The 24,630-nt window shown below is 42.9% G+C and overlaps 3 protein-coding genes across 9 annotated transcripts in view; 2 read left to right on the top strand and 1 right to left on the bottom strand.

Moving 5' to 3' along the window:
• The window catches only part of LOC119124868 (genetic suppressor element 1-like), a 39,122-nt gene extending 26,932 nt beyond the window's left edge, over window positions 1-12,190 (top strand). For 3 of the 4 annotated variants that reach the window (XM_037255201.1, XM_037255204.1, XM_037255203.1), the window contains 15 exons: window positions 781-972; window positions 1,960-2,165; window positions 4,014-4,186; window positions 4,818-5,033; window positions 5,146-5,301; window positions 6,380-6,603; window positions 6,835-7,030; window positions 7,263-7,741; window positions 7,805-7,917; window positions 8,340-8,616; window positions 8,820-8,942; window positions 9,396-9,743; window positions 10,128-10,394; window positions 10,685-10,788; window positions 11,631-12,190. In XM_037255201.1, coding sequence (XP_037111096.1) covers window positions 781-972; window positions 1,960-2,165; window positions 4,014-4,186; window positions 4,818-5,033; window positions 5,146-5,301; window positions 6,380-6,603; window positions 6,835-7,030; window positions 7,263-7,741; window positions 7,805-7,917; window positions 8,340-8,616; window positions 8,820-8,942; window positions 9,396-9,743; window positions 10,128-10,394; window positions 10,685-10,788; window positions 11,631-11,756 — 3,200 coding nt within the window. In that variant the 3' untranslated portion in view covers window positions 11,757-12,190. The remainder of the gene's footprint in view (window positions 1-780; window positions 973-1,959; window positions 2,166-4,013; window positions 4,187-4,817; window positions 5,034-5,145; window positions 5,302-6,379; window positions 6,604-6,834; window positions 7,031-7,262; window positions 7,742-7,804; window positions 7,918-8,339; window positions 8,617-8,819; window positions 8,943-9,395; window positions 9,744-10,127; window positions 10,395-10,684; window positions 10,789-11,630) is intronic. The other variant, XM_037255202.1, reaches the window with a different exon arrangement.
• Window positions 12,191-13,146: 956 nt separating this feature from the next.
• Window positions 13,147-15,903, bottom strand: LOC119124871 (dynein light chain roadblock-type 2-like). Of its 3 annotated transcripts, none has more exons than XM_037255209.1 (4): window positions 15,829-15,903; window positions 14,591-14,666; window positions 14,321-14,488; window positions 13,147-14,119 (listed from the first exon to the last, which is right to left on the bottom strand). In XM_037255209.1, exons 1-4 carry the CDS (start codon window positions 15,838-15,840, stop codon window positions 14,067-14,069), a joined length of 309 nt encoding a protein of 102 aa, XP_037111104.1. In that variant the 5' UTR covers window positions 15,841-15,903; the 3' UTR covers window positions 13,147-14,066. The 3 variants fall into 3 exon arrangements, with proteins under 3 accessions (XP_037111104.1, XP_037111105.1, XP_037111103.1); XM_037255210.1 differs by lacking the exon at window positions 15,829-15,903 and adding an exon at window positions 14,798-15,224; XM_037255208.1 differs by having other exon boundaries at window positions 14,321-14,666.
• On the top strand, window positions 15,717-24,167 carry n4bp1 (nedd4 binding protein 1). 2 transcript variants are annotated; one of them, XM_037255206.1, is made up of 12 exons: window positions 15,717-16,244; window positions 17,285-17,512; window positions 17,607-17,780; window positions 18,287-18,834; window positions 18,913-19,246; window positions 19,530-19,862; window positions 20,038-20,231; window positions 20,768-20,898; window positions 21,101-21,197; window positions 21,641-21,748; window positions 21,844-21,945; window positions 22,325-24,167. In XM_037255206.1, the coding sequence occupies exons 1-12, from the start codon at window positions 15,927-15,929 to the stop codon at window positions 22,680-22,682; spliced, it is 2,925 nt and encodes a 974-aa protein (XP_037111101.1). In that variant the 5' UTR covers window positions 15,717-15,926; the 3' UTR covers window positions 22,683-24,167. The 2 variants fall into 2 exon arrangements, with proteins under 2 accessions (XP_037111101.1, XP_037111100.1); XM_037255205.1 differs by having other exon boundaries at window positions 20,011-20,231.
• The last annotated feature ends 463 nt before the right edge of the window (window positions 24,168-24,630 follow it).

Genomic DNA, 24,630 nt, shown 5'->3' with positions numbered 1-24,630 from the left:
TTTTATCACGGGGATACCAGACCAACAAGCAATAGATGAAAACATTGTTTTGTCTTACAATATTTAATATTTAAAGCAACAGGTTGCCTTGGAAGATTAGCATCATGCTAGCTTTTATGCTATTGACAATATTGTATAAAACAATAAACACATGTATTAAGAATACAATCTTACAGAACAGTAGCAATGTGAGCGTCCAAAATAACTTTAGTCTGTAAACGCGAAATATAGTTGATAATAGCAATGTGCACGAGATAAAACTTTGAGTGTGATGGAAAAATGACAGAAAAAAGTAACAACCTTCAACAGTATAACCTTCATTTGTGATTGGCATCCTTGTTCTGCACTTATGATGGTCAGTAGGGGGCGCTGTGTCAGATATATTGCTGACCCTAATAGCAAATCATGCACATGAGTACACACACGCATTCATGTCCTTAAGGGAGTCAGCCAACGTCGTCTTTTCAGACCTCGGGATTGTCTGCAGGCGAGTAGCACTCCAGCTTGTTTGAGCTTACACGCACATGTAATGGGTTTGTTCATTTCTTTAACGAATTCGACACCAAGCATTCAGGTAACAAAATGGACCTAGTGATTTTTTGTATGTGAATTAGAACAAACATGAAATATAAATAAACTTCACTTATACAATCTTGCAGGTGCACTGACATCCAAGTTAAGCACTGCTTATTTTCGGAATGAGAATACAAGATTGTTATTGTAGGTGTCATGTCATCGAGCTGATGGTGCAGGTGCACCCTTGTGCTTCTCCACACGCAGGCATGAGCCATGAGTCCACCAAGTCGGCGTCTTTAGGAATGGTCTCCACGGCGACTCGCACCACGGCCACCGTCAGTCCCCTTAGCCCTCTGACCAATGGGAGCGCTCTCGCCCAGTCTGCCAGCTCTGGATTCGCCGCCGCCCTGCGCAAACTGGCTAAACAGGCTGAGGATCCCCGATGTGAGTTGCATGGTGCGGCCATTTGGTCATTGTTATGTGAAATATTCCCATTAACCATTGGTCGTCATATAATATATTTCCATTGTTTTTAATAATTCATGTATTATTCTGACAGTTACCTTTGTTGACCACAAAATCAAATCAACGTTTCCTATTGTAATGAATGGAAATACCATTAATCTGTTCCAGCCCCCCAAAAATCACACCCAAAATGTGAATGTTTGTAAAAAGAAAACACGAGAATGACCATGAACCAATAGTGGTCAGATGTTTTGAAGTTCACTCCTGGCTTTTTTGTGTTGGAATGTCTGAACCTCATAAGTCAAAATTTTGCTCGCAACAAGGCCTGTCACAACACAGTATCGACTAGATCGACTTATCGTTCGATGAATAAAACCTTTCAGTCTCCTTTCAGTCACCTTGCTCGTGAGGGCAATGACTTTTTTTGAAAACAACTCTAAAAACGATCCCCTGTCGCTTTAAGAAGCATGGTTCAAAATCAGATGCAACGGTTGCAATCACTCACTTGATGTGTCAGGCGACCTACCCTGACCACTCTGCCTCTCCCTTTATCCTTTTCCATTCATCTCCTAATAATGAGAATCTAATTCAAGCCAATTATAACAAGCTCTCTTCTTCCGGCTTCCCGTCGCTCTTTCTCTACTTCAGTGTTCATTGGCAACCGTCCTCCAACTCGATATTGTCTGCCTTTGGTGTTTTTTGTAAGTGTGCACTGGTCAGTCAATGTTGCATTTACCAACTTTGCAGGTCCCTCTTTCAACTCCTGCATAATGGCACATGTCTCTCCTGTTTCCTTTTCTCACTTTTTGTTCTCGTGTTTTTACAATGGCTAGCAGCGTATCCTAGTGTTAGCGCATCTGCCTTACCGTTGTTAAATTCTGTAGTTTGGCGTCTCGGCTCCACCATTTGCTGTGTGCAGTTTTTATAAACATTGGCTGGATTTTTTCATTCTGACTTGTTCTGTGCTTCTCCACACAGCTTCGGCCCTCAGCGGTGAGTCGTCGCCTGTGTCGTTGTCACCTGCCACCAGCCACAGCTCGCCGGTCAGCACCCCCAAGCGGGCCACACTAGGGCCCCTCTTGGCCCAGTCCCGGGGCCACGCCGTTGTCTCGAGCACCCCTCCCGTAGTCACCATTGCTCCCACCAAGACCAGCAACGGTCTGTGGAGGGCCGACGGGCGACAGGTACACACACAAATGGATGCCTAAAAATGATGGGTTTCTTTTTTAAATGGGAAACTCACATGATTACACATGATTACTAATTGGGCCAAGTAGTACTACTAATATGGCAGAGTTGTTCACTGGTAAGATTTGTTAGTAGCCAAATGGCCAACATCTAGTAGTGTGCCGAAATACCAAAGTCTAGAAATTAAAACCATTAGTGGGCCTTATTTACAGTCATTCTAGTAGTGCACTGAATCTTCTGACTTGTGAGGAGGACAGGGTGTACGGGTACATGGCTAGTAAGATGGATAGCAAGGATAGTGAATAAATACTTAAACAGCTTTCTATATATACAGGAGTACGTGTGTGTGTGTGTGTGTGTGTGCGTGCGTGTTTGTGCGTATGTGTCTAACCCTGCCCCACCCAAAGGCGTAAAGGGACTTGTTCTTGTGTGCATCTGAATATGTTTACTCATGGACGGGCAAAGCACCAGGGCCCCCCCGAGACAAAACAAAAGCCCCCCCCCTCCCCGCCGCCTTGGTATAGCCCCTTGGGTTAGAGCTGCCTTTCTCCCCCTTCACAAAGACCACTCTGTAGCTCTGCCCACCGGACTGCAGTGGGAAGGGGGGGGGGGGGGGGGGGGGGGGGATCCTATGGCGTCCCATTCAGACTTGTAGGCATAACAGGAGCGAGGCGGCAATGAAAGAGAATAGGATGTGAAGGAGGGGAGTGATAGAGAGCAAGAAAGGCCAGGAGAGTAAAAGCAAGCTCACGAAAGGTTGGCGAGGATCAAGTGTAATGTGCACTTGGCCCTGCACTTTGTCAATCCGAGCCCACACAAGAACTACTAATTACAGCTTGCTCTGTTCAATGGAAATGTTGCACCTTTGGACTCTAAATCTGGAATTACAGAACAGTTGTTCAAAAATAGTATGATTAGACCAAGATATGTATTTTTGTATCAACCATTGTAAATAACAAGGCAAGTCATCCTTTAAATAAAATTCAGTTGAGCCTAGTTGAGGCTGCCAACGGTCACATAGTATTGTGTATGTGATAGCTGCAGTAGTTCTCCATTTGAGGATCAAGAGAGGGGTTACTCATTTGAATGTGCTTTTCATGAGCGCTGCATTCAAATACATTCAAACTTTATTCAAAGTGCACAATGGTCACTCCATGTGCACTCTAGGACGGCAGATTGCGCGTTTGCTTGGATTTGTTTGTGGCTTTGACTGTGGTTTGACTGTCCACATTGTTGCTATTGCAGCAAAGTTTGACTTGAGAAGTTTGTCCCACCAGAGCTAAAATACGGATTTTTTTTTCTTTTTTTTTAAATATATGGTTTTCACATTGAATTCGGTGTATTTTAATTGTCTGTAAAGTTAAAGTTCTCTCCGCTTTTAGACGTGTGTTGTAATGTATGTACGTATTTAAAAACAAATCGATGATTTTACTTTACAAGATCTGCACAGTTTAATTGCACCTTTTCATCGATAAAATGCAACGCTGTGGCGAGCAAATCCTGCCATGGGGAAGCATTTGGAGCGTCCGTGTGTGAACTGAAGGAGTGAGCAGTGAGCACCAATCTTAGGATCAGCTCCTCCACTTTGATCTTGACCCACTCTGACATACCGGAGCCATTCTGAGCCTCAGGGTGCAAGTCCCAAGCTTTAATGCACTTTTGTTTCAACTTTCCTAGTGCTCACCCAATATCAGAGGTAGAAAATGAAAATACTCGGTATCCACTGTGTAATTGACTTGAGTATTTTTCTTATGACTTTTTACTTTCAGAAAATGACAGCACAGAGTGTGATTTTTGTTTTTGTCACCTCAGCTCCATGCCGTGTAACATTTCGTCTCACTCAGGTGGAACAGAGCGCTGCGAGGCTTGGGGGCGGCAGGGAGCGGGCATCCGCCGACAACGCTCATACACAGCACGACAAGAGGACCCCGCCCGTACCCCCGTCTCACCTGCTGGCTCACCACTTTGGACTCACACCCAGCTCGGTCATGCAGGACCCCCGCATGCAAAGCCTCAGGCAAGGACTCGGGACCAATAATATTATTGATGATAAAAATAATAAAAGATAAAAATAATACCTATACCTTTAACATTTATTAGAACTTAGTCACTCCTATGCATGTAAAATTCATTCTATTACATTTGCATAAAAAAATAATGAGTTAATTTAAAAATATGAATAATAAAAGTATTAATAATAATCTGTTTTTCTATCCAGTGGAAATAAAAATTCTGCGCACCTTAACTACAACTGAAAGGAAAGAAAAAAGGTTCAAAATCAAGCAATTATATGAGCACACATCTGCCACTATTTTTAGTGGCTCGGATTAAACCCAAATAAAGTTCTGATAAAGACTATTAAAAAATATTGTTACCTATATTTTATTATTTTATAGTCATATACAAATATACAAGAAATAGATTTAATTTCACTACAGTATTTTGTCTTACAAAGTATATAATTGATACTTTATTTAGTGTTATTATTTTGTTACTGATCTGCTAGGAGAAATCTGATCTACTAGGAAAACCATATAGAAAACAAAATGTAAATAACAAATATGATTTTAAAAAATGCCAATTACAGCAGATCAAATATAAACAACAGTACACTATACTATAGCATTTGTGTAAAATGTGTTGTGCAGTTTACCTGGGCAGATGCACCCTGCGGCTCCCTCAGGCAACATCCCTGAGGATTACCTGAGATCGCTGCGTCCCTTCGCCACCCCCGACGACCTGCGGCTGACCTCTGTGCCTCTTGGTCTGGACCATTCTGCCGCCGCCGCTCATGCTGCCGCTGCCGCCGCCGCTGCTGCTTACTACCACCCAGCCTTCCTGCACCATCCTTTGTCTTTACCCAGGTATGGTTTACTTTACAGAAAATAAAGCTAAATCTGTGCTTCTAATAGTGTTAAGACTAGCAGAGGAGGCCTTGCTCGCATTTTATGGTATTTTTATTTGTTTCATCTCTAGGATGGAGGAATCCTTGTGTCTGTCAGCACTGCGGTCACAGTTCTACTCTGTGCCTGCCGGGGGAGCCTTCCCCGCTCTGCACGCCTCTGGCCTTCACTTGCACCTGCCTGGAGCTCGCTACCCCGGAGAGCTAAACCACAGCGTACTAGTCGAGAGGTATCCGCTTTGCTTTTCTTCCCTAGCTGAACAACAATGTAATCTTTTCCTGCAAGGTGGACACATGTCGTTGAGATATTTTACTATATATATATCCAACCGTGCATTGTAATTTATTTACCATATTACCCACATTTTATACAGTATTATACCGTATACTATATATATCGACTATAATATATTGACATTTTAATACAAGGTTTGGATTTTATTTTAAAAAATCTGTACTAATAATATTATATAAAATTATAAACAATAATTATATTTAACTATGTTTTATCATAATTTAATAAAAAAATATATATACTGTAATAAAAGTATTATTATTATTTTGCTTCAGATGAATGGCTAAGAGAAATTGGGTGAATTCTAAACAGTCACGTTTGGTAATAGTAATGATGATGATGATGATTATAATTTATACGTAAAAATAACACAATGCAGTGTATGTAATTACAATTAATCACGAGTTTAATGTAAAAAAAACCACAGTATATTATAAATAAATAATAATTTAACTAGAACAATAAATTTGAAAAGATTATGTATACATTTGAACCCCTTGATGCATATACAGTATATATAGTATATATTTTAATATATAGGACTCTTGATAATGCTCAGTGGGCACCTCTGTTCTCCAGTAATTGGTCCCTTTCTCTAAACAACACTGTTTGTCTGGAACACAATACACAGGAGACATCTTTAAACACGACGCTGTTCATCATCTTCTTCTGTAATGGCTTCTGCATATCTTTTTTTTTTATTACCATGTGTTGTTATGTGTGTGTATGTGAAAGTGCATGCGAGCGTGCACTTTTCCTGTGGTTTCCCATTAAGTGTTCATCTGTTCTTGCTCAGTCATGCTGTGTATGGATTATTTCCCTTATAGTAAGCAGAGTATGTGTGTGTGCGTGTGTGTGTGTGTGACTGTTTGTGTGAGGTTCACCAGTGTGTGGTTAATATCTGCCTCGTGCTGGGTGTTGCATCTCTCACCCTCCCTTCCTCCTCCCCTATGTGTTTATTTGTGTGCGTGTGTGCACGCGCGCGCCTTCATACTTGTCAACTTCCCCCACAGGCTGCAGATGGAGAATGAGCTTCGCCAACGAGAGAGGGAGAAAGAGAGAGAGGAGGAAAGGGAGCGAGAGCTGGACAGACAGAAGGAGAGGCAGAGGGACAGACAGCAGCAGATGGTCAGGGCTGCGGAGGGCCACGGATACCTGGCCGAAAGGGCGACTCAGAGGGCGCCGTCGCTGGAGGACAGGGCCAGGCTAGTGGAGAGGCTGACCCCCAACAGACTGGGTACAAACACACATTCATTCATTCATTCATTCATTTATTTATTTATTTATTGAAGAAAATATATAAAGGATGAAAGTACATGAACTAAAATAGCACATTGGGAACTACAGCCTCAATAATAAGCACAATGTTTAATTAAAACCTTTGTAATTTAATTATCTGTCACATTATTATTGTCTTGCAGAAAATATCCAGCGACTGTCTTGACTTCCTTCTCAAATGTCTGTCCAGATAAAGCCAAGGAATCGGATCTCCCATCGTTCCTCTCGCATAAACCTCTGCCCTCCTCCAGGGGCTCTGTCCCACACCTGCTGCCCAGTCTGGTGCCTACTCACCTGGGCAAGCATCACGTGGTGGGTGGTGTCAACGGAGCTGCCGCCACGACTCACAGGGCCAGCGAGGAGGCCTGGATGAAGGACTGCAATAGGTGACAATTATATATGAGAGGATTGTGTTGTTGGGAAAGTACAGTACAACACAAGTACAGTGGTGCCCTTTGAGTGTCCTATGAGTTTTTCGAATTTCTGTATTTGAACACAGGGTGTGTAGACTGTTTTTGATCCACTCTAAATCAAGATCCCAGACTGTACGTGTAGGTGAGTGCGTCTGATAGCTTTAACACTGGTCTAAATCGGTTGTCCTTGTATGTATCCAAACAGAACTGGCCATCCTAACCAAGGCATCAAAGATGCACCACCCTCCCTGGGTGCACCGCCTCCTCTCATCTCCCCTAAACCTCCACAAACCACACTGTGGAACCCCGCCTCTTTTGTGGACCGCAGAAAGCCCATCCCGCCGATTCGTCCCCCTCCCAGCCTGAGCAGAGCCGACCGACCCGACCTGAGCTGGGAGGAGAAGATGGAGGAGGGAGCCCGGAGGAGGCCGGAGGCTCACGAGAGGTATCCCTCTGCGAGGGAGGAGGCCTGCTTGTCCAACAAGACCGAGCAGGACCTCCTCCAGAGGCGCCAGGCCAACAACCTCTACCTGAGGCTGTGCGCGCCCCTGTCAGACCCCAACGCCGGCAGGGAGCGGCAGAGGGACAGCACGCTGGTGTACGACGAGGCACTCCAGCAGCATCGGCGACTCCTCAGCAAGCTGGACCTAGAGGAGCAGAGGAGAAGGGAGGCACGCGAAGGAGGTGAGCCGAACAGAGGCAAACACCTGGAAAGAGTTCGAATAAACAACATCTCCTACGCTGCAGGTTATTACTATGACTTGAACGACTCGTATGACGAGAGCGACGAAGAAGAGGTGAAAGCCCATCTGAGGAGAGTGACGGAGCAACCGCCCCTTAAACTTAATACGTCCTCTGAGGTACTGGACTTTATTCTAAATCCAATTCTAATTATCATATACAAGGCCTGTTGTTAGCAATCTTGACAAGGATTTTATCAGGAGTAAAATCTTTCACATGAAGCTTTCAGCCAAGGTCAATCTAGTTCTTTTCCGTCAACAGCAAGTGGCAAAATGGCCGCCACGAGATGGATCGCAAACAGTTAGAAGCTGCTGCTTAATTTCACAAACACAATATTAATGAGAATTCAGTGAACATCATCGTGCACACATCCAATACACAAATATCTGCACATTGCATAAAACCTGGTTATTCATTTAATTATCATCTCTTTAGTTGTATTGCTTTTTATGTTTTTTTTATGATGCAGTCCAGGTATGACTGTATTTAAAGGTTTATATTGACTCATTGACGCTATTCTGTTCTTTGCCTCTCATTGAAGAAAGTGGACTTCCTACGCATGTGCGGACTGGTTACCCGGGCTCATCGCGACGAGCTCCTGCAGTGCAAGAAGAGGAAGCGAAGGCGGATGATGAGGGAACGCAGCACCTCGCCACCACCTGTCGTGCGGGGGAAGCGGAAGTCTCCTCCTTTGCCGGCCGCCGCACTGAGCACCACGTACACCGCCGAGCAGATGGACAGTGCCCCCGAGCTGCAGGAGAAGAAGGACTTTCTGCGCGCCTTTAAGCTCTCCCACGTCAATGCTCAGCAACGAAGAGGTTTGAGCAAAGCATCGACTTTATGCATGGAGTATGCATGAACCCATGTTATGTGAAGGACTGTAATTAAAATAAAATAAAAATATCATCTGGAGCAGTTCAGAATCAACCATTATAACATGACAAAAATAGACAGTCAATAAGAGACCATGATGGGATGTGTTTTGCGCCGTTTCACTGAACTGAAATGTGTTGCACGTTAGACAAAGAGAAGACTGAGGAGCTGCTGAAGGCCATCGAGAAGAAGATTGTGACGCTGGATACGCTCCGATACAACTCTGTATCTCCATGTAGCAGCAGCCCCCCTGCTGCCACCTCCTCAATCGGTGAGACCCTCCACAGTATGAGGGATGTGCACTCACTTTAAAAATTCCACAGTACACAAATATTGACAATACAGGAATATTTTAAGTCCGATTGCCCGCTTTATAACATTGTCAGCAAATACAATTGTCAAATTGTAAAAGATTATAAAAAATTATCCTGACCGATTATTCCGTGGGGTCGGATTAACCGCCTGGTCGATTATATCAGACGATAAAAATATTAATGAGGAACAGGAGTTAAACCCAATATAATCTCAGGAACCAGTAAATGCTGTCTAAGATAATGTTTATCATCCTTCTCATCCTCTCCTATACCCATTAATTGGCAATGTCTGTAAGATATGCTGATAAGATTTATATCTACCGGGAAGACGTTAAAAAATGATAAACCTGTTCTATATTTCCAGTCAGAATTCTTTTGCATATCTAAAATATTTGAACTTGTGTTCGCAGGGGAGTCATCATCAGCTAAACCTTCCTGTCAGTCAAACGGACATCTTTATCCAGACTCGCCAAGCCCCTCCCCTCTATATTCACACAGAGCCAGACATGTCCCCCACAACGACACTGTCAGGCAGCCGCCTCCACCCTTGGCGCCCCACCATGACAAAGCGGCATTCGCAGAGGCGCCACGGCCCAACAAGAAGCTGCAGCTGGTCCACAACGGCCACTTAGTACCTCCTCTGAAAAAAGAGCCCGGTGTGGTGGTGAATGGTCGTGTCCAGCCCCGGGAGAAGTTCACAACCAATGCCTTTGCTCAGCATTTCCACCAGGCTGTGCTACAGTCCACACAGCACAAAGGTTGTACACACAACCACTACTACTACAAGTGAAACACAAATGTTTACGCTACACTGATTTTTATTTTTTTTTGTCTATTTTCTTTCATCAATTGGTTACATGAAATAAAATCATCTAGATCTAGATACTTTTTTAAAGTAGACAACTAGATCAAGTAGACAACAAACTAATCTGGCTATGTTATAGTTTGAAACGTACACTGATTGGGATTTGGATCATTATGATTGGGATTATTTCAGTATTAGTATTACAATTTTAATGCAGGAATAATAAGACAGTTGTTGATTTTGGCCCTCAGATGCTTTCAAGGTAGTGGGCGGAGCAACTTTGCTCAATGTTCTCTTGTTGGAAGCCTGACAGTGAAAGCCACTCTCTCCTCACCAGGGGTCTCAAAGCTGACCAAGGCTGAAAGCTCGCTGCCTCGCGACCCCTCCCCGCAGAAAACGCTTCATCCGAACCACGCCGCCCAGCGCGCCAACGGCCATGGCACCCATTCCCATCAAGACAGTCATGGGAAGCAACTGACCAACGCGGACGTAGATGAGGGTGAAGACTCATCTGGGGATGATGATGAGGAGGATGATGAGGAACCCCCAAGGAAGTGGAAGGGCATTGGAGCAATTTTTGAGGCCTATCAGGAGTATGTGGAAGGTGGGTTCACTGTTCGCAATGCCCCTCGGTAGAAAGAAACAAATGTCAAATATACATACATATACATTTGTTTCTTTCTTGTATATTATTGTATATAATGGGAATTACATTATTCCGAACATAAATGAACTGAAAAGTCAAGTTTCATCGGAATGTGATCCAAATTGTATACATATTTGAGAGCAGCTCAAATGTGGAAAAATTTGAGTTTCTTATTTTTCCACTCTTAAATCTGCTACATCTAAGGTGATTGTTGGATTTTCTGGGTAAAACGAGCTTTTTCCTCACAGAACGGAGTGTTGAGAGGCAGGTTCTTCACAGTCAGTGCAAAAGATTGGAAGCGCAGAACTACAATCTTAGCAGAACAGCGGAGCAACTCTCTCTCACCATGGCGGTAGGCACCCACACTCTTTTCTTTGCTTCAGTCCATCATTTTCCATGCTTAAGCAAAATCACATTTGGGGGGTCTTCTGTTTTTGCCAATAATAATGTTATTGTTTAATTATTAATCAATAAATACTCTCATTAATGCCTACATTGCAGTTCTGGTAGAGTTGTCGACACAAACCTATTGTCAGCCTGGCAACTTTTTTTTTAATCTTAATAGGTAACATAATCAACAAGAGTACACTAGAAGTGGTACTGACTATCATCTACTATTATTAAAAGTAATGAGAATAAGCTGGTATGCTATGATTATAGTGTCTCATCTGGTTCATTTTTGCTTTCAGGTCCCACATCAGCGATGAACAAAAATGATTTGTGATAGAGTACAAAAACACATAAAATCACTCCAAGATACATACAAATAATTGCTAATTAGAGTTCCATGACCTCGCTCTCAACTCAAAACATTTGTGTGTCAAATCATATTTCTCCATCCAAATGAAAGAAAATTGCAGAGGATAAAGAATATATTTCTCTTAAATAGCCATTGCTCTGTTATGTTTACTATAATGATGTGGATTTTTCTAATGTATTTATGTGTTTGTTTTAAATATTGTGTAGAGTACTGTTTTTTTGTTTAGTGTCACAAACTTCAACTAGAGTCGCAAAAAAAAGCATCATGCTATTTTCGTATCTCTATTTTGTGCTCTCGAGTCAAAATAAAAAATAGGCTGACACAGCTTTTCGAATAGCCGACTATTCGAAATAAATATATATTTAGTTATTAGTCGTCCTCCTTGTTTAGTTGACTGTTAAATGCTCTTGTTTTTCAAAACATGTTTTCTCCAGGAGCTGGTGAGCCAGAGACAGCGGGTGCGGGAGGAGCGTGACAAGCTCCACGCCCAGCTGGAGCACTTCAGGAGGTGTCTGACGCTACCCAGCATACATTGGGGCAACGCCCATGCACCCAGGTGACCTCGGGACTCTATGTCTCCAAAGACTACTTACTGGCTTTGCACTTAAAGTCAATCCTTTTTACTCCAGCTACCCAAAAGATTGGAGGTGGGTCAAAGTCATAACCAGATCTGAAGAGTTTGCACCCTCTCCATGTATCTAACCCAGTGCTCCTGAACCTTTATTAAGCCAAGGCACATATTTTATATTTAAAACAAAATGTCACAACACACCACCAAACAAAAACGTGAGGCACGTTAATTGTACCTTCTGCCATCTAGTGGAAGGGCCTTTAATTGTTCTGCCTGTCACTATACGTCTTCAGCGTATAAAAAACAGCAAAGATACATTACATAATCCCGTTATTTGCAGTTCATTTTACATTTTCATTAGAGACCCAGGCTAATCGTAGTCCCTCTCCAATGTAGCATCGCGTACAAATTACCTCCCAAAATCCATCCATCCATCCATCCATTTTCTGAACCGCTTAGTCCCCACGGGGGTCGCGGGTGTGCTGGAGCCTATCTCAGCGGTCATCGGGCAGTAGGCGGGGGACACCCTGAACCGGTTGCCAGCCAATCGCAGGGCACACAGAGACAAACAACCATCCGCACTCGCACTCACACCTAGGGACAATTTGGAGTCTTCAATCGGCCTATCAAGCATGTTTTTGGGATGTGGGAGGAAACCGGAGTGCCCGGAGAAAACCCACGCGGGCCCGGGGAGAACATGCAAACTCCACACAGGGAGGGCCGGAGGTGGAATCGAACCCGCACCCTCCTAACTGTGAGGCGGACGTGCTACCCAGTGCGCCACCGAGCCGCCTCCCAAAACCCATCCATCCATTTTCTGAGCACTTTTTCAAATTTCCTCTGATCAATTCCTATTTACACATGCCTTTTTCACCATCATGTGGAGCATAGGAAACAAAAAAACGCTATCAGTCAATTTTCTAGCAAAAAAACACAGATAAGGGATTTGACAAATACAGAACCTCAAAAAAGCAGGGAATTACTGGATTCCAAGTGAATAAATAATCTTGGGCACAATTAAGTGAAATTAGATAATTTCCCGTACCACACTTGATAATCTCACGGAACAGTGGTTGGAAATCGTTTGGGTAAAACAAATATTTTCAATACACATGACCAGGCTGAATGGTCAAAGCACACTTTGGGCCTTAAAACATAAATGGGATGCACTTAAACATGAAACACTGGCAGAAAAACATTCTTCCAAAACAGGAGACAAGTATCGATGAACGTTTTTGGGGGGGGCTTCATAGATTTTACAATGGTACTTGTGATAGATGAATTTTTGTGATTTAATTTCACACAAAAAAAAAGAGACAGAGAAGCCATACGGTGTGTTTAAAAATGCTGCTGGTCAGGAAAAAATAAATAAAATGAAGGATGTGATAGCATTAATTTATTAATTGTTGGGGAGCTGGTTGCCATGACAACTGTATGACCACAACTTACAGATACTACCTTTACATGCGGATAGAACTTGAAGAAACATCCAGTTAGCGTCAACATTGTTGTCCAAACTTTCTGTTATCACCGAACATGTATAGCATATAATTTGCCTTTTAATTTGAAATACTTTATTATCTCAGATGGACAATGTCAACAATAGAAACGTGCTTATTTGTTTGAATCAGCTGTTATCTAATGTATGTTGGGGGACGATTGGGGGGGGGACTGTATATTTGCAGTGAATTATTTATTGACATATTGCTGTACTGTACATGAAAATAGAAATTTGCATTAAAATGTTGCTTCGTTATTGTATTTACACAGTTGCAGTTATTTTTGGATCTCCTGATGACATCAACGCACAACATAAAGGAACCATAAATGATGGCCTGTTTATTTTGTTATTTTATTTGTTAGCTTGAATGCCTCCCACTCCCCCTAATAATCATGAATCGTCATTGTTCATCATGTTTTAAAGGAAGAACCAAACCTGACTCATGTTCAATCTCAAAATTATTGTGGAGCAAGATCATCTTGAGTGAATTTTAGGACATGGAGAACACATAAAAAAACACGACAAGACAATCGGCAAACAGAAAAATGGCACAAAAAGCAAATGGATACTCTGGTTTATTTTGTACCGATTTAAGCAGTTCATTATTCTACCTACCACTATCACTGGTTTAGCTATAGGTGATCAAAGAAAGGAATAACTGATGCAGTCGTACATCATATGGACACAAAAATCCCTATCTACGCGAGATGATTTTCTCCTCCACTCATTCTTTATCACTGCACATCATTTCAGCATGTCACAAATATAACCCACCATGTGACCAGTTCAGTCTGCCATTCATACACGGGATCGCTCTAATCTCTGGACCAGAATAAGATGATAGGAGTTCTCTGCAAAGGAAAGCAACACAAAAAAATGCCTTTACAGTGGATACAAAGCCCCATATGCAGAATACTGCTCATAAATATATTTCAGAGCTTGTACTATTTTTACTTTTACTAATTGAATCAGTACTTCTTTTACCAGTCTTTTAACACATGTATCTGTACTTCTTAAACACAAAGGGTGAGTACTTTTGCCACCTGTTTTACCTTGCGCAACCATAACTTCTTGATTCTTAGTGCTCAAGCGCATCACGATGAGATCATCTTGAGGGTCCACATTTCTCACCATGCTCCTGGCCATGGCGGTGAGGCGGCGAAGGATATCCGCATACTTGCTTGCCTTGGAGCTTTCAAACGTCGATCGGATTGGAAGACCTTGGAATTCAAACAAATACACAATATTCATCCATCTACCCGTCCATTTCCTACCACACATGCCCTGGTCATGTGCGTGTGTAGGTCCACGTGTGTGTTTACCATCTGCATTGACAACTATCACACCCATTACACTCCCATTGGCTTCAATTCTCTGGAGCGTTTCCTCAACTTCAGCCTGTAAGAGAAATAAAAAAAAAATTAAAAGAGAGTCGAAATTTTAAATTAACATTCTTCAAGCACGTTCTATCCGAAGTTTGAATTAATTATTAGTTAAATTAAGTACAAATAATAAATAAATAAAATGACCATTTCGCCGGACAAGAGCTTCAAGACCTGCTGAAGTAATTATTTGCTAATGTAAATCGTTGCCCCTCGTTACGACAGTTGGTGATAAACGTCAACGTTCTTAATGACGTCGAATATCAATTATTACGTAATATTGTAACATTTACTGGGCCGGATAGAAGAGTACGTCAGTCTGACGTCAATAGTAACGGGTGCTTTTGATGTTTTGATTGGGGTTGTGGTTTGATTGGGCCGGATAACGGCCGTGCTCGATGGCGGCCATGTTTGCAGGGGCAATTTCCAATTAAAAGCACTGCACGCAAATTGATTATTCAACACGAATATTACATCCTGACAGTCTCATCTGTGCCCATGTCTTTGACGCAGTACTGTATATTTACACTCTACATACAGTATTTTGTTCAGACAAATATAATAAGTCCGTCAGCCATAGCAGATTATTCGGTATGGCAGAAGCCACTTTTGCGCAATTGTTTACATTTGTCAACTCACTTGTTGCTGTTGTATAGTGTACAATACATACACAAATGTCGATTCTTTAAGACAAGACCAAACTTTCTGCATAGGAAGAACGATCTGAAATCCTATGACAATTCGTTAAAGCTTATTAACATCAAGAATGCTGTAAAACTGACCTCATTTATTGAAAGGCTGTCTCTGTAAGATATTTGCTCTGGCTGTATATTCTTTGTATATAAGATGGAGTTGCCCTGAAATGTGTATTTATTTATTTATTTATTTATTTATTTATTACTTTTTCCCATTTTAGTCTTTTTTTTTTGTATTGGGGATCTCTTATTTTGTTTTTGTAGGCAAAATAAAATAAATAAATAAAATAAAAAAAATGAAAAAAATAAAAGGTCGATCTGAAAAAAAAAGTACGGGCTTCAGTTACTGTCGGCCTTTGATGACGTATTAAGTGGGACTTTCCGCATACGTCATTCGGTGCTTCCGATTTCTTAGCTAGCCCGACCGTGGTGTTCTTTATATTAGACGTTATAAACCTCGCTGTGCCGCCGTGTATTACATACCGAGCATACCATGTAGACGCCAAAAGGTCTGAACAACCCCGACAAGTTGGAATATTGAGACGTGCTCGTCCGAAGCGACGCTAACACCGAGAGAGGCTATGTCAACAACGCGGCCCCTTCTCGGTATGAAGCGAGTCACGGAGCTCGCGTGCGTCGAGCAGCCGACCAGCAGGTTCCCCGCCTCGGCCGCGAGGCAGCAGCAGCAGCAAGACGTTCCAAAGGTGGATGAGTTTACTGTCCTGGAGAATAAGGAAGACGAGCTGAAATGTGCCCAGTCTCGAGTGGAATACGTTTTCAAAGTGACGTTCACTATTATCGGGTTGTTGGACCACACTGGACAAGACCACGGCAGCACGGCTGCGCGTCAGATTTGGCTACAGCTCAGAGGAAACACTGACGACGTTTCGAAAGCAAAGGTGAGGTCTTTATTTCTGTACTCTTAAATAAACCCCAGTTCAAGATCCAAAATGACACCGACTACTTCCCTGTTAGTTGATCCCATCCCTTTATGTCGTTAGCTTTAATGTCTAAACCTTGTGTTTCTTTAAAGTTTTGCTGCCCCACCAATAAAAAAAATAAAAAATAAGTAGAACAGTGATTCCCAACTGCTGTGCTGGAGATCATCAACTATGCCATCGGAAATTACCCCGATTTAATTCTGTATGTTTGTATTTTTATCGGTGCCAGTGACGTTTTTGACAGGCTGAATAATTACCGTTGATGGGAAATTGTAACATCCTAGGGATGTCGTGAGAAGTGATGATTTGAATATGTAAATACTGGCAAATATTCATAGCAGATTTATTCATGTTTGCATCCTTCCAATAACACAGTCAGTGTCTCCACATTTAAGCACTTCATGACAGTGGCTGCTCTATTGTTTCCTTATTTATTTTTTTGTGACTGGTAAATTTGTTAAACACTCTATGTTCAACACACCTGAAAGAAACTTACCCGACCGAGAAGCAGTTGACTCATTCAGACATTTCTAGTACCTGGAGATTCCCTGAATGAGTACGTGGGTGGCTTATCCGGTATCTACTCTTTTGTGAGGTGTTGTTTTGCCTAAACCTAGATACCACATGGAAAAAAATTGTACTATGTAGTACTTTGTGTATCAGAATTATTTACATTTTTTAACACTTTTATTTCATTACTAGAAGTCCTGCTTCTTAATTTTCTTGTTGAGGTTTGTGCACACGTGTGGGGAATCTCTTTAGGGTTAAGAAAGAAAAATACCTAATACGTAAACGTCCCGCAGCATACTTTACTTGGTCACTGGTCAAGCATGTTTGTATTTCCATGTCTGTGTCATATTTTAGGGGCCACATAACCATTTAGGGGCAGTCTGGAGACCTTTTCTTAGTTTAATCGTACATAATGTCTGGGGACTGTTTGCAATTGCGCAACAATGCACAATATTTGGCTTTTCATGTTGTTTGGTCATGTTTTACAGGAGTATGTGAGGGGGCTGTGTGACCCAGAGCTGCAGAAAGAAGAACGCTATCCAGTGGACATGCACTGTATCTTTGCCGGAGCTCGGGGCCTGTTCCTGGACAGACTCATACGGGACACGAGTGCTGAGGTTTTGGTTCCTGAGCCAGGACGCCTGCGCTTGCTGGGCCGTGCTGAGCCTGTGGTGATGGCGCAGAGCAGAGTTCAACAGTTTGTGGCACTTTTCCAGGTGGGGTTGATTCAAAATGACGACACTTTAAATGACCGGAACGGTTTTAATGAGCAAGATTATTTAGAGTCCAAATTTCTGCCCTCTTGTCCAGGAAAAGCGAAGTCTACTGAGTGACAGAGAGCAGGCAGTGAAACGAGCGTTTAAGTCCTTTGTGGAGGAACGGGACGATAAGTACACCATGGAGCTTCTTCTACTGCCTAGTGCGCTCAAAGAAGAATTACTCAGACTGGCACACAGTCCAACCAGCTCACATGCAACCTCGCTGGTTTGTGTTTTCTTCTTATCATATACGAACTGTACTGCTGACAATCCTTGTCTTCTAATTAACTTTTACATACTTAGTCATTAGCTGAAACACCAGTACGCTAGTCACAGTGGCCTCACTTCAGCTACTGACATTTGGGGCTTGTCTTCCATAATGTAAAATTTACTTTTAGTTTTTGAAGTCACAGAGGATGGGAGCAGAAAAAAAAAGTGGGTAGGACTAGCTCAAGTGCAAGGATTGCTGACAAAATGTAAAATGTCTCCAAGTTGACATGCTAGTCTGCTTTGACGATTGTTAAGATGCCCTTGAGCAAGATACCGACCCTGCCTTTGCTTGAGTCCTCTTTGCACACCCCTTTTGAAGAACATTACTTCTAAACGTGGACACAGTCTGATGATCACAATCTCTCCCCAACAGGCGACACTTTGAAACCCATATTAAACATCGATCAGGTTGTGTATGTAAGACCAAACGGAACTAAAACCCGATATTGTGTTGTCTCTCAGGCTCTCCTGAACCAGAACCTTCATCCAAGCATGGTGGAGTTGGATCAAGATCGCTCACAGAGTAGCACCCCCGTGACGGAGCTGTCAAATCGCATCCTCGATACTAGCTTTGAAGACAGAGGCACACGGACGATGCTGTTTGGCGACAGTGCTGGAAAAGCAGGAGGAGGCATCGGTTTGGGTCCTGAGGCCATCCTGATGAATGGCACCAGGCCTTCACACAAGCGACGCTCTTCAGAGAGTGAAACTCGGGACACTAAGAGGCAGTATTCTCTGGAGCGGCGGGACGAGTCTCCAGAGAGGTCGAGGGACAGGGAGAGACACCGGGACCGAGAAGGCCATGGGGCCAGTGGTGGTTATCGATCCAAAAAAGCGTCTGCTTCATGCACAATCTCCTCCTCCTCCTCCTCCTCCTCCTCCTCCTCCTCCTCAGCTAAAGCAAACACAGTTGCTGGTCCAATCATGCTGAACCCTTGTGAGGGTATCACTGAAGAGAGTGAGGCAGTCAGCCCAGAAACCAATTTCCGTTGTTTGGTCAATTTCTTCAGGTGAGTAAAAATGATCACATTTCATTTCAATTCATATTAATGTACAATGTCTCTTTTTTTAAACCAAATCTCCTTCAGAACCATGGGTTACCAGCAGGATGTGGTGGAGCGTGTCATCAAGGATACCGGACAAACGGAAGACACCTTCCTCATTCTTGAGAAAATTGTGTCAGAAACGAAGAATTGTGAGGAGGAAACAAAAAGAGGAGTCAAAGAAACCAAACTGAACAATAAGCGCTCTTCAGACCTTCCCTCGTCCTCCTCGACGATGACATCTCTAGCCGTCGAGAGGGAGAGCGAGCGGGAGTCTGGGAGGTCCAAAGAAAATATTAGGCCCAGCCATCATGGAGCCAGTAGTAATGGACTTGGCCACCGGAGGCAGTGCAGTGGAAGTGAAGCCAGCACTCAACAGGTAACGTCCATCTTTTGGGTAACGTCCATCTTTTGGGTCAGTTAGCCACAATATCGGATGGAGGGAAAGTCTTTCTCCTCTTTCCATTCCGGGAGCCAGATAATGTTGGCTCTGTTAGCTACTTACATTCGCCAAGAGGCAAGAATGCAACGGTGCTGTGTACTAAATCATTGAAGACTCCAAATTTTCCATCGGCTTGCGAGAGCAGTCGCTTAATATTTGAAATTGCTATGGTATATGGTATGGTATATTTGATGCTACTTCTTTACTGGAACAAAAACAGGCCATTACTATCAAGAGGAGCTCCAGTGCCCAAGGAAGTGCAGGAAACTATGAGGTCATTACCATTTCCGATGACGATGATGCCGTCGCGACAAACAGCAAAACAGCAGACACTCGGACATCAAGGGTTACGATGGTGCACGCAGACACCCAGACCGGATCCAGAATGGACTACTTGGCACGGGGAGGTGGGAACGTTTCACACAGGGACCACCTATCAAGAGGCGGGACTCGGACTTTAGGTGGATCAGTAAAAGTTGAGAATGTGACTGCACTGCGCAGTGCACCCCAGTGGCTGACAGCCAGCACCACTTCTGTGGCTTCCACTGCCAATGTAGGTAGTTCATTTGTATGCTTTTTTTTGTATGTTGATGGCTTTGTTCAACTTGTTTGATGGCATATCCAATTCAAAATGTAGTTTACATCAAGTTCCTCATTCACAATATTTGAAATAACGTAAGACACGTGATTGTCTCCCTCAGTCGGCTCCTACCTACTCTGCCTACCAGACCCTCGGCCACATGGGCTGTCACGGCGGCGGAGCCAGGAATCCCCCCACAAGCAACCCACCGCCGCCCCCTGTGACTGGGCTGGCCCGTTTTCACCAATCATTGAAGACTCCGTATAAACTGAAGCTACAGAATGAACCAGGGCTACCAGAACTGCGCCACATCATCATCGATGGCAGCAATGTGGCTATGGCGTGAGTGAATATGTGGAGATGATGAATTTTCTATTTTGATGCCCCTCGTTCCAATAGGCTCATTTAACAACACAGACAAAACACAGTATTATCTGGAGCAACTGCACTGCCTCATAGCATGATGGAGGTTATGGCAGTGTGATTAATATTGCATTTGCGGGATGTAGATTAAGTTACAAAATCCCCCCCGTTTTCAGCCATTGATGGTGGGGGTGCATTTTGCCACTTGCTGTTGACTGAGAATGACATTGCAGTTAGTCAGGGTTGGGGTAAAAAAACAAAAAAAACAACCAACCACGACTGACCTGATTTTGGTCGTGTGACATTCGCAAACTGAGCCATGGTTCGTGATCCCCTGGCAACCAATCCAGGGTCTAAATTAGTCTGGGTAGACTGTAAACACACTCTTGACCCTCACGAGGACAAGATGCGTAGAAAATGGAGGGATGCCACACACTATTTAAAGTTGATCCTTATGTGCATTTTGTTCTTTGTTGTCATCGTCACACATTGTTTGCTTTTGTCCCCATCTCTAGTCACGGCCTAAATCGGTTCTTCTCCTGTCGAGGGATAGCACTTGCAGTGGAGACATTTTGGAGACGGGGCCACAGAGAGATCACTGTATTTGTTCCTCAGTGGCGCCAGAAGAGAGATCAATTGACAACAGGCATGTGTAGAATGTATGAATGAAGAGTCAACAACCTTAAATAGACAGCAATGAATGAAATGAGGCTTTTGGGGGTTTTCAGATGATTTAAAGACTAGCTAAGAATATATTTCCAAAAAGATTCAAGACCCAGTGTGCTATTTTTTTGTTGATATGGTTATCTGTCATTTTCTGATTTCATGTATTGATTTTATTTTTGCAGAACAACATTTTTTAAATCAACTGGAAGACCTGCGGCTGCTTTCTTTTACCCCTTCCAGAGAGGTCTGTGGCCAAAGGATAGCCTCACACGACGACAGGTGCATACAACAACGCAAACTGGTTGGAGTTGATCTGGATCTATTCAAAGGGGAAGTCAAGTCATTGCATATTAAATGACATCACAAGCTTTGAAGGGCTCAGGTAATCATGTTTTCTGGTTACCTGAGCCCTTGGTGATGTCATTTTCAGTCGACAGGGAGAGGCAAAATGGCCAGGCTTTAAGATGGATAAAAACGGGAAGATTTTGTTGCCATGTTTCGGTTTGTCAGGGCCCATAGAACATATCATTGTAAAGAATTTTTTTGACTTCATGTTAAAGCATTTTTTCAATGGAAAGAGGACACTTGCATGCATATGTATTTAAAGTCTCGACACACGTAAAACTGTAGGAGTAGTGAATCTGAATGAATTGTATCCATTAGAAAATTATCCACGGTGATTAAGAAAATGTTAAATGTTGACAACTTGCACTCTGCATTAGATTCCTACTCCACTTAGCTGAAAAAACAGACGGCGTGATTGTAACCAATGACAACCTGCGAGACTTTGTCAACTCTTCGGACACTTGGCGCCGTATCATTCAAGAGAGGTGATTTGCTCGAATCTCACGCAAGTGAATGTCATTTGAGTGCCGGATGCAGTCGGAAATTCCAATATTCAAACCTTTGATTTCAACTCGCGCAGGTTACTGCAATTTACCTTTGTGGAGGACCATTTCATGATCCCTGATGACCCTTTGGGTAAAAACGGACCTCATCTGGATGTTTTCCTTTGCAAAAACAACAGGTGTGTGCTTCCTTACTCGGGATATCGTAACCGATTTTAAAATGTAATGTTTGAAATGTCCCCATGAATGATGGCAAAATTGTCATACATATATGGTGTTGGTTGGATGACTAACACAGCACACCACACATTACGCAAAAGAGTAACAGCAGAAGAAGGCAAAGAAGTGTTATTGCGTATTTCTTTCCAGATGTTTTTTTTTTTTTTTTTTTTTAGATATCACCGTAATACCATCATGCATACTGTTTTAAACTACAGCATATTGAATTTGATTTTAGCATGTTCCATAAATGCAAGGTGACGTAGCCCCCTCTCAATTTTCCCCACATGTGGCCCCCTGTTTTACCCTTATTTTCCCTCCTTCATGGTGTCTGCCCAGGTATTTTCCGTTCACCCCTCCCCCTCTTAGACCCCCGGACCTGCGTCCATCCACCAACCAGCAGCATCCGGTCTACGTGCAGGCCCTCCACTCGGCACCGTGGACCCCCGCCTTCACTCCCCAGCCCCCCCCTTCCCATCCGCCTCACCCCAGTGCACAGTGGCCCCATCCAGGCCGTCGCCGCACCGCCTCCCCCTCGCCGTCACCCCCTCCTCAGCGTTCGCCGGGGGAGACGTCCGAGCTGAGGGGGAAGCTATGTGCGATTTTCCCGGACCAAAAGCAACAGATCGACCGCATCCTCAGTGACAACCCGTACATGAGAGACTTAAACGCCCTGTCGGGGCTGCTGCTGGGGTGATGCACTGGCCCAACAACCAGACGTCCGTCATACATGCATAGTAGGGGACCCATAACAACTATTTATTTGATATTTTCTTTTATTTTCTCTTTCATCTTGGGCAGTCTTGAGTTGGTTTTGTCATTTGTTTCATTTTTATTGACCCTAAAGCGTATTTATTCATCTGATTTGAATATTTGTTTTCTTTTTTGTTTTCAGCTGGAAACATGTAGGCCAAAACTATTAACAAAAAAGCTTTCTTTCTTTCGATCTCTCAGCCTCTCTTCTTTGTCACGCTCTCTCTTTTTAAATTCTTTAAATATGGGACCAGCATGGATCGAGATTAGAGGACTGGTCCCAGAACTGACGGGCTTCCTACCACAAATGCATCAGTACTACCTAATGACTGCCATTACACAAATAAACCAGCACATTTTATTTCATGGTTTCCCTGCAAAATGACATTTACTGTACGACTTGTAATTTTAAAGGCAGGCAGTTGTGAGCACAACATACATACATCTGTATCTATGCATAGTTTGGCCGAACATAAAACAACATACATAGTGGGCCCATTTGCGCCCCTTCAAAATGTATATTTGAACATAATGCCTCATACATTACAACAGCACCTTCAAATGAATGGAAATGAACCATTTTGTTTTCCATTTGCTCTTAAGGTTTGGTTCGCAGCCCTTAATATTTGGGAGGTCAACTTTCTCCCCTTTTAATCTCAAAGCCTCATAGCTTGCTAACGTTGTTAACTTCAGCTTTAAAATTTCAAGCGCTGAATCTTAAATTGTTGTTCCAAATACCTTGATTGAGCGGAGTGCATTTTTGAGGGGAGGAATATGTTCCTGAGATTAACTGTGTTGGTTGTTTTGGAGCCCCATTACTGCTGTAGCCACTCCATCTTGTTTTAAAACACTACAAGGCTCAGTTATGTAGTTTGCATTTATTGGATTAAGTTAAATTGCAGCCACAAAACAGAAGTACGTTCACTTTTTGACTCTACCTTTGTAGCAAAGATGTACATAGGTTTGATTCACTCCTCGTGCTTCTGCACCCTCCAAGCAGAATGTGGACAAGAAGCTTCCCCTGCATGCATGTTATGTTCATCATTTGTGTAATATGCCAACCCAAGTCTGTATAAAAGCAGGTTTTGTTCATCACCCTCAGCATTGCCGAATGAGTTTCTTTTGTATTATATTTTTCTTGTGGACTTCATTGGTCTGGTTTTTTTTTTTTTGTAAATCTGAATATTTTTGGACATGTGGTTTTTATGTATGTGAAGAATCCAAATAAATGCCACAGTCCACAGAAAGCTTCTGCACTACCCTGCAGTTATCCTTCTCTGAACGGTTCCGTGATGAACAAAGTACCCGTTCAATTTTTTGAGGTGGTAGTTTGAATTTCTTGAGCGTTACTGCGTGCAAACGGGAGAATGTAAATAATACTTTTCTTGAGGGATCAATAAAGAGTATTACCACCAGAGTTCTGACTACAGCAAGTTGGTCAACTTCTCTGAATCCACAGACCATTGTTCTTGCAAAAGGAAGGGAACCCAGAACAAGAAAGAAATGTTACCAAGATTTCAAATGCTGTCAACTGTTGAAAACATTGGATGATACCATTTCCTCCCGTACTGTATCGTTTTCATACCTTCATTGTTGGAAAGTAGCAGCAATCTCGCTTGCTTACACCAGGGGTCAGTAGAGCGGTATAAAAGCTTGACAGGTGTTATGTAACGGTTTGACCAGAAAATATACACATCATTAATTTAAATCAGTAGAAAAGGAAACGGACAAAAAAGTAGGTTCTAGACAAGTGGAATTATTTTCACTGGCAAGAGAGAAAGAATACCTCCATTGTTTGCAAGCTTTAAAGTTCATGAAATTGTCTTTAGAGGCGAGGAAATATATTGGTTCATGTCACATGTGTCAAAGTCAAGGCCCGGGGAGCAGATACG

The sequence above is a fragment of the Syngnathus acus genome, chromosome 6, assembly GCF_901709675.1.
Source record: "Syngnathus acus chromosome 6, fSynAcu1.2, whole genome shotgun sequence".
NCBI classification, from domain to species: Eukaryota; Metazoa; Chordata; class Actinopteri; order Syngnathiformes; family Syngnathidae; genus Syngnathus; species Syngnathus acus.
This window is presented reverse-complemented; position numbering and strand designations above follow the sequence as displayed.

Excerpts from the sequence above, each read along its gene's own strand:
- LOC119124871 (XM_037255208.1), bottom strand. Across the intron at positions 14,120-14,320 it reads AGAAGTTATGGTTGCGCAAG|AGAACTCCTATCATCTTATT; the intron begins GTAAAACAGGTG and ends TTTCCTTTGCAG.
- n4bp1 (XM_037255205.1), top strand. The coding sequence starts at position 15,927 with ATGTCAACAACGCGGCCCCTTCTCGGTATGAAGCGAGTCACGGAGCTC. Across the intron at positions 18,835-18,912 it reads TGTTTGGTCAATTTCTTCAG|AACCATGGGTTACCAGCAGG; the intron begins GTGAGTAAAAAT and ends AATCTCCTTCAG. Across the intron at positions 21,749-21,843 it reads CGCCGTATCATTCAAGAGAG|GTTACTGCAATTTACCTTTG; the intron begins GTGATTTGCTCG and ends CAACTCGCGCAG.